The sequence below is a fragment of the Oryx dammah genome, unplaced genomic scaffold (genome assembly GCF_014754425.2).
Source record: "Oryx dammah isolate SB20612 unplaced genomic scaffold, SCBI_Odam_1.1 HiC_scaffold_15, whole genome shotgun sequence".
Taxonomy (NCBI): domain Eukaryota; kingdom Metazoa; phylum Chordata; class Mammalia; order Artiodactyla; family Bovidae; genus Oryx; species Oryx dammah.
This window is the reverse complement of record NW_024070199.1, coordinates 35,572,401-35,581,460: the sequence shown is the minus strand read 5'-3', so window position 1 is coordinate 35,581,460 and position 9,060 is coordinate 35,572,401. Positions and strand designations below refer to the sequence as shown.

General features: G+C 49.7%; 1 protein-coding gene across 4 annotated transcripts in view; it reads left to right on the top strand.

The window, feature by feature from the left end:
* The first annotated feature begins 2,913 nt into the window (after positions 1-2,913).
* The window catches only part of SNX19 (sorting nexin 19), a 32,151-nt gene continuing 26,004 nt past the window's right edge, over positions 2,914-9,060 (top strand). For 2 of the 4 annotated variants that reach the window (XM_040255886.1, XM_040255883.1), the window contains exons 1-4: positions 2,914-5,093; positions 7,002-7,140; positions 8,414-8,514; positions 8,615-8,734. In XM_040255886.1, coding sequence (XP_040111820.1) covers positions 3,420-5,093; positions 7,002-7,140; positions 8,414-8,514; positions 8,615-8,734 — 2,034 coding nt within the window. In that variant the 5' untranslated portion in view covers positions 2,914-3,419. The remainder of the gene's footprint in view (positions 5,094-7,001; positions 7,141-8,413; positions 8,515-8,614; positions 8,735-9,060) is intronic. The other 2 variants (XM_040255884.1, XM_040255885.1) reach the window with 1 other exon arrangement.

The window sequence follows — 9,060 nt, the reverse complement described above, 5'->3', positions numbered from 1 at the left end:
AAAGTCCCCCTGATGTTTTTGCCTCTCTGTTTAAACTGAGCTAAAATGAAACTGATATAGCAACAGATAAGAGTTTCTGAGGTTTGATATGTCATACCAGGGTAACAGGGGCTAGAGAAGCTGGAGCCCTTCTATGCTGTTGGTAGGCAGACAGCATCCTTAAAATAAAGTTTTTGGGTGTTGGTTCAAGTATGTGCCAGAATATTGTACAGACCCAAATTAAAACTGTGATAAAGTTTTCATTGGCAGGGTCACCACCTTTGGGCATGAGGGTGTCCGGCAGTCCTGTGGCAATTCCCCACAACAGCAACCTTTAAGGTTTTCCTTCTAGTACTTAATATTCACAAAAATTGCTGGACTCCACATGACACTCACTCTCATGAAATCTCCAGAGATAAAGAATGAAAATGCAAAGTAGGTCAAACTATCAGAAGAAAATATCATGAGGTAAATACAATCTATACTTTTTTTAAAGAAAGTGCAAGAAAAGCTTCTCAATTAGGTGAATAATTAGACACAAGACAATCAAAATGACAATCTATCACCATAGAGAAGTCCAAAAGACCACTCTCAAAAAAATCTAGACAAAAAATGCTACAGTGGGGTAAAGAAAAAAGACTCTTGTATAGTGCTGGTGAAATTTTATTGGTAATTGTTGCTGGAGGGGACATATCTAGCTGTGCATTTTAATGGTTGAAACAGATGAACCATATGATCTGGCAGTCCAACTTCTGAGAGCGAATGTGGAGAAAATCAGACTTTGGAAAACTCATGCACGCAATTACGCACCACAGCAATTCACAAAATAGCCCAGATATGGAAGTAAGCAAATGTACATGGATAAAGAAAAAGTAATACATTCATGCAACGAAATACGACTCTGACTTTAAACAAATAATGTCAACTGCAGGGACACAGATAAATCAAGAGGTAAAGTTAGATGAAGAGAGAAAATTATTACATGATTTTTTTCATATGTATTTTCAGGTATATGTATTTTTCAGGTACAGGTGGGAAAGAGTACTCATTATGTGTGTGTGTCCTAAGTTGCTTCAGTACTATGGACTGGAGCCTGCCAGGGTTCTCTGTTCATGGGATTCTCCAGGCAAGAACACTGGAATGGTGCCACGCCCTTCTCCAGGGGATCTTCCTGACCCAGGGAACTGAGCCTGCGTCTCCTCCATCTCTTCCATTGGCAGGCGGGTTCTTTACCTCCAGCACCACCTGGGAAGTCCTATGCAGAGTAAGTACATCATGTGAAATGCCGGGCTGGATGAATCACAAGCTGGAATCAAGATTGCCAGGAGAAATATCAATAACCTTAGATATGCAGATGACGCCACCCTTATGGCAGAAAGTGAAGAGGAACTAAGCCTCTTGATGAAGGTGAAAGAGGAGAGAGGAAAAGCTGGCTTAAAACTCAACATTCAAAAAACTAAGATCATGGCATCTGGTCCCATCAAGTCATAGCAAATAGATGGGGAAACAGTGACAGATTTTATTTTCTTGGGCTCCAAAATCACTGCAGATGGTGACTGCAGTTACAAAATTAAAAGATGCTTGCTTCTTGGATGAAAAGTCATGATAAACCTAGACAGCATATTAAAAAACAGAGACATTACTTTGCTGACAAAGGTCCATCTAGTCAAAGCTATGGTTTCTCCAGTACTCATGTATGGATGTGAGAGCTGTACCATAAAGAAGGCTGAGCGCTGAAGTATTGATGCTTTTGAACTGTGGTTTTGAAGAAGACTCTTGAGAATCCCTTGGACTGAAAGGAGATCAAACTAATCAATCCTAAAGGAAATCAGTCCTGAATATTCATTGGAAGGACTAATGCTGAAACTGAAGCTTCAATACTTTCGTCACCTCATACGAAGAGCTGACTCATTAGAAAAGACCTTGATGCTGGGCAAGATTGAAGGCAGGAGGAGAAGGGGAGGACAGAGGACAAGATGGTTGGATGGCATCACCGACTGAATGGACACGAGTTTGAGCAAGCTCTGGGAGATGGTGAAGGACAGGGAACCTGGCGTGCTGCAGTCTATGGGGTCGCAGAGAATTGGACAGGACTGTTGATCAGTTGCTGAACAACAATTCAGGACTGAACAACAGGCTTGAAGAGGCAGTAGAAAGGATCACTTCTTTGTGAAGTTCCCCTTCACTGCTACAAACCACTGTATAATAATTTGCAACCCTCATGCATATAATAATTTGTATTTCACCATACCCCATACTGAATTGTGTTATTAAATATTCACTTGGGACCCAAGAACTCATCTCCCCAGTTATCTGCAAGGTTTTTGAGGACCCTTCACCACTTCTGTTCCTCCACACCACCTATCACAGGGACTGAACAAAGATAATCAAATGATTTGATTGCTCGGGGTAAAGCTACTGATGAATAACCCAAACCACAAAAATGATTTTGTTATATAGTATTATGAAATTTTAGGAATACATCTACCTCTGTATTAATGTTTTATGCCTTGTATTCTGCAATTCCTGAGTTCAAGTTTGGTTAGCTGAGCATTGGGAATGAGAGACGGGCGTTTTGGAATGTGGGGTGAATGTTAAAGTGTATCAGGCCATCGAAAAAATGCCCATTTGAGATTAAAACAAACTGGACTACTGAGTTTGCCTAAACGGTAGAAGGTCTTTGCAGAGTTCATTTAAACACTGCAGCTCGCACTGACTCGGAGGGGCATGACCTGCAAGACTGATCGCAGGTCCGCACAGCTAGGAATGAGGCACCTGTTTGGCGAGCTAGTGCTCTGCAAGATCTCAGGGCCCGTACCTGTTCGCTCTGTGCAGCCACGGCGCCTCCTCACCACCAGGCGGCGCCACGCAGCGCCGAGCAAAGCCGGGGAGCGGATCGCACGGCGCTCTCTCCGCACGCACCGCTCCGACTGACGTCGACCCGGAAGTAGTCGCCGGCGCCCGGCCGGCCGGCAGCCTTAACAGCAGCAGGGCTACGGAGGTTAGGTGCCCGGCTTCCTTATCAAGGCGAGGGCCCCTCCGAGGCTGCGAAGGAGACGCCACAGCGTTCACTGGCGCCGGGGCTCAGCCAGGCGGTGCGCGAGCCGGTTGCGGGCACCTCGATGGTGGACTCACTAAATATTCGGTGGGCCCACGGCCCTGCCCGGTCTCCGAAGCCGCAGGTGGCCGACCCCGCACCATGAAGGACGCAGCGTCTTCCTCGAGGGCAGCGTCTCGGCCGGACGAGGCTGCGGCGATGCCGAGCCTCCGAGCTGCCCCTGTCGCCCGGCCTTGCCTGTAGGACGTCAGGGCCCGCGACCCGGCCCAGGCCTGACCGGCACCCGGCTCTTGTGTCCGCGCCGCATTCGGCGCCCCCATCCCTGGCTTTGACGTGAGGGAGGGAGGCTCTGGTCCGGGGAGCCCCCGCCCGCCCGCCCGCCATGAAGACAGAGACGGAGATCCTGGCGCCGGAGCGCCCGGCCGGGCCCAGCGTCAGTCACCTGCTGAGTAGCCGGAAGCTGGTGGCCCTGGGGGCCGTGCTCGGCTGGCTCCTGGTCATCCACCTCCTGGTCAACGTGTGGCTTCTGTGCCTTCTGTCTGCGTTGCTGCTGGTGCTGGGAGGATGGCTGGGCTCTGACGCCATCGTGGGGGCTTCAGGGCGGCTGCACCTGGAGCGCTTCATCCCAGTGGCCGTCTGTCCCCCAAACCCTGAGGCCGAGAGGCAGCTGGAGCAGGAGATCGACCGCACCATCCGGATGATCATGCGGGACTTCGTGTCGTCCTGGTACCACACGGTGAGCAAGGAGCCAGCCTTCGAGGAGGAGATGGAGGCAGCCATGCGAGGGCTGGTCCAGGAGCTCCGGAGGAGGATGGCCAGGGTGGATAGCCATGCTCTTGCCCAGAGGGTTCTGACTCTCTGCGGTTGTCACCTGCAGAGCTATATTCAGGCGAAGGAGGCCGCAGGGAAACAGAGTGGCCCAGGGGATCCCTCCCAGCTCTGGGAGGCTTACTGCCGGGCCAGCGCTCCACACCCTGCAGTGCAGAGCCCCAGCGCTGAGGTCACCTACACACGTGGCATCGTGAATGTGTTGCTTCAGGGACTAGTGCCGAAGCCGCACTTGGAGACCCGGACCGGTAGGCACATAGTGGTGGAACTCATTACTTGCAATGTCATCTTACCACTGATCAGCAAGCTCTCGGATCCGGACTGGATCCACCTTGTACTCGTGGGCATCTTCTCCAAGGCCAGAACTAACCCAGCAGGAGTGGCTAATCCACTCTGCCCAGCCAGTGCCCTGGAACAGCCCTCAGTGCCCACATCTCTGCCGCTGATTGTTGAGGTCCAGGGTCTCGCAGAAGCCCCTTCACCAACAACAGCCCCAGTGCTCCTAAGCTGTAGTGAGCCAGACGGGCCTTCACACCCTTCCCCAGACGTTGAAGAAGGCCATGAAGCGCTGGAGGGAGATCTGAGGGGAGTGCTTGAGGAGAGAAAAGTCGAAAACAGCTCTTCTCATTTCCTGCAGCCTCTGTTCTTGTCTGAAGATGCAGAGCTGGGGTCTCCGTTGTCTGAACTGGGCAAAGAAACCATCATGCTCATGACCCCAGGCCCCTTCCTCTCAGCCACGATTCAGGATGCCCTGCGTGCCCTCGGGGGCTCCCAGCCTCTGGAGCCTAAGGATGGCAAGGGACCCGAAGGAATAGAAGGAGCAGAAGCTGAGGAGGGTCCAGGAACAGAAACAGAGCCGAGCCTGCTTGCCTCCATGCTGAATTCCTGCCCAGAGATCCAGATTGATACAGCGGACAAGGAGGGAGAGCAGGGAAATGACGCCTCTCTCACAACTTTGCTGCCCAGTCCTGAGACGGTATGCCCCCCACGCCCTTCGTGTTTAGAGAAGGATCTCACCAATGGTGAGAGCTCCCTGGACTCCAGTCTGCCACAGGTCCTGCTCTCCTCCTCTCCACCTGGACCCCTCAGCTCAGCCACCTTCAACTTCGAGTCCCTGGGCAGTCCAGATGGCCCCGTGGTCATCCAGAACCTTCGCATCACTGGCACCATTACTGCTCGAGAGCACAGTGGCACCGGTTTCCACCCCTACACGCTCTACACGGTGAAGGTACTTGGTGCACGGTCACCACTCTGGTCTGGGAATGGATTTGGAAAGCAGTCAGTGAAGCCAGTGTTTGGAAGGAGGAAGTCTGCTCTTAGTTTGCTCTAGTTAATTCAACCAGTTTTGATATGGAGGGTCTGAAGCTCATGAGTGAAGCAGAGTAGGCTTCCATGACACTCTCACAGACCGTCCTAGAATCTCAGGGCTGTCACTGTGCTGGGAATCATATTTTTCCAGTGGATACAGCCCAGAAATCCTTTCCAGACTTCTTCCTTGCTAATTTCTTAAGTACTAATATCCTTTATCCTTTGTTTTAGAAAGGAAGGTTGTTTACCTGTATATATCTCAAAAGGTGGTGAGTCCCTCTCCCTGGAGATGTTTAAGTGTGGTGGTAGGAACTGCTTGGCAGAAGGGATAGGAAGCGGGTTCCTGTATCAGGTGACTGGTTTGATTCAAGCAGCAGCTCCCTAAAGCTGATTTTGATAGAGTGAAAGTCACTCAGTTGTGTCTGACTCTTTGCGACCCCATGCACTATACATTCCATGGAATTCTTCAGGCCAGAATACTGGAGTGGGTAGCCTTTCCCTTCTCCAGGGGATCTTCCCAACCCAGGGATCAAACCCAGGTCTCCCACATTGCAGGCGGATTCTTTGCCAGCTGAGCTATCAGGTTTTGATATAGGCTACCTCCGAGTTTCCCAGAAAGTTGTATTCTTAAAAAATAAGGAATCCTGGGAGAATTCTTGGGAAATTCTCATTCAGAATCCATTAGCACCCGTCAGAATCCATATTCTGACAGCAGGTTCTGCAGCCCAAGAGATTCTGAGGCCTAGCCAAGTTTGGAGACGTATCATACGGTGTCCCACATGGAGCAGAATAGCTACAGAGAGCATCATAGCTCCCAGGGGCTCTGGATGTGAGAGCCCTCGCCTGAATTCCACATGCATGTCTTATCTAGGCCTTTCCTTCTCAGTACTGGCCTGAGGGACTGCTTTGCTCATTCCAACTCATAATGAACACCTCTGTCTGCCATTAGACAAGCTTGACACCAGCCTCAGTCTCACCACTCTTCCATTGCTTGCCCACAGAATACCTTAACCAAACGAACACTAACCTCCCGATGAGAACAAGCACGGGTATCGTTCTTCCACAGCATTCGCTGTATCCTACACCTTCTCCCCCTGTAGGTATGAAGTTGCAGCTTTCATGCCGTTTGGGGCGTTCTCTCTGGGGGGACATTCAGCACTGCTGTCTTTTCCCACGTGCCAGCCCTCCTCACATATGAAGACAGCCGACTGTGACCCCGTAAAACATCTCCAGATCTTCTTCTCATCATACAGACAGACGATCTGTCCTTGGGAAGAAATAATCAGTGTTGCTCCAAGAATAAGAATTAATCAGCCCCAAGCAGAACAAAAACACATGTTCCTTTAGTGTAGTCCAGGCAAACAAATGATTGTTGTTCCTCAGCTGTTTTCGATTATTTGTTCTTCCCTCAAGTAATATAGGTAATCACTGGTTTGAGAATAATGACAAGATGGTTATCTCCCCATAACATCCAGCCTCATAATTTAGGGGTAAGACATTATCAGTGTCGAACCTTCTGTTTTATCCTCTGTCTTTGGGATTTGAAAGTGGTTATGAGTAAACAGTGTTTGCAGGGAGAACTTTGAGATGGAAGGAGGAGTGAAAGGCAGTGGACCTTCGTTTCCCACCGCCTGGGCCGCCTCTGTTGGGAAGGGCATCGCATTGCGTACTGCAGCCCCCCTGGGATTTGGGCTGTTCGTTAGAGCTTGGAGCGGCAGTGAGGCCTGAGAGGCTAGGGACAGAACAGGAGCAGCGTACTCCCTTGACCCTGCCCTGTGCTTACTGTGTGCCAGTGAGCTGGTGCAGCCAACAGATGTTCTCTCAACAGTATGAGACGGCCCTCGACGGCGAGAGCAGCGGCGGCCTGCAGCAGGTGGCCTACCACACCGTGAACCGCCGCTACCGCGAGTTCCTGAACCTGCAGACCCGTCTGGAGGAGAAATCGGATCTGCGAAAGTTCATCAAAAGTCAGGAGTTCCCCAGCCCCGAAATGCCTGCTTGCCTTTCACATCCAGCCACCCTGATCTGAAAGGCTGGAGGCCTGTTGTCTGTGAATAGGGTGGAAAGGGAGAACGTGGCCTTGAGGGTCCCGTGCTCCCTCCGTTTGCTTTTCGGTGTTTGGGGTTTTAGTGCTGGGCAGCACTCGTGACATGCTTTCCGGGGTACTGCTTTGCCTCTGAATGCTTTGTTCTGGGGCCCCAACTAGTTTAAGCTTAAGAAAGAAACTTTCGTATTTCCACCTGTGCCTGTGAGGAGTTAAACAGGTTCATAGACTGGTTGCTGTTAAATATTAAACTGTTATCCAGAAATCCTTGCTGCCTTTCCTTTAACAAAAGGCTTCTTGGTGTGCCGTTTGGTTCTCATAAGGCACAGGAACAAGAAGAAGACATAAAATTTAATTCAAACCATAAAAGCTAGTGAGCAGCTACTTTGTTTTTTAAGAAAATGCCAAGTGAAAGTGAAAGTCTCTCAGTCATGTCTGACCCTGACTATATAGTCCATGGAATTCTCCAGGCCAGAATATAGAGTGGGTAGCCATTTCCTTCTCCAGGGGATCTTCCCAACCCAGGGATCAAACCCAGGTCTCCCGCATTACAGGCTGATTATTTACCAGCTGAGCAACCAGGGAAGGTCATGATCACTCAAACATTTTTAATAAGTTGTGACATAAATCATGGATTTCAGTTATAGGTTTTCTTTCTTAATTACAATAGTTAATACTGAAAATATATGCCCAGTTCTCTCCTAAGCTCATTTTGTTCTCATAACAGTCTACAAGATGGATACTATCATTATCCTCATTCTATAGAAAAAAGCAAAGATTATGCAGGTTGCCTAAGGCCATTATTACAGCAGAGATTGGAGCCAAAATTTAAACTTGGGCAGTTAGACTTCAGCGCTGTTATGCATCACTACTCTAGTGACCTCTTATACCTTAATATTATCATGAATAATGAAAGTAGGCTGTCTGTATTATGTCCTTGGGTTATATCTCTAACTCCTGAAATAAAAAAAATCCCGTGGAGGGGAGGCCCCAGGGGAGGGACTCTGAAGGGATGAGGCCCAGGTTTGGTACCTAGCTCCCACCCCAACCTCAGCTCACTTCTCAGCTCAGTTCACAGGTGAGGAGAAAAGTCCCCAGGAAATACATTTGGCATTTCCGTGTCTTATATATGTGATGGGTAATAAATGGAATAGTTCTTAGTAAATGTTCATCAGTTACCTTTTTTTTTTTTAAAGATGTGAAGGGCCCTAAAAAGCTCTTTCCAGATCTTCCATTTGGAAACATGGACAGTGACAGGGTGGAAGCCCGCAAGAGCCTCTTGGAATCGTTTCTAAAGGTCAGCATCCTCTGCTGTCACTGTAGCCACCAGACACCCAGGCCAAGGTGGGGACACCTGGGGACCGGAGTTTCTCTCTGAAGTCCTTGTGTCTTTTCAGCAACTCTGTGCCATTCCTGAGATCGCGAACAGTGAGGAGATGCAGGAGTTCCTTGCTCTCAACACAGATGCTCGTATTGCCTTTGTCAAGAAGCCGTTTGTGGTCTCCAGAATAGACAAGGTATGAGTGGGACTGTGTGCTCAGCCTTAGTTTCTCGCAGGGAAGCGGGGAGGCATGTTTGAAAGGCAAGGGAGACGGGGGAAGGGAGAGCAGCACAGAGGAGTAAGTGGAACGTGGACTGGGGTTTTCAAGACCTGTTACCAGTACTGGTGAGGTCACCATCACTGAATGACCGTGAGCAACCATGAGCATCAGTTCTCCTGATGCTGTAAGTGTGCACAGGTCTCCTGGTGGTATCATGATGCTGTGATTCCAGGGGAAGGGTACAAGGGTCTGTCCACATCTCCACGGACAGGCGGGGGCAGGAAGGCCTCTTCTGGCGATGA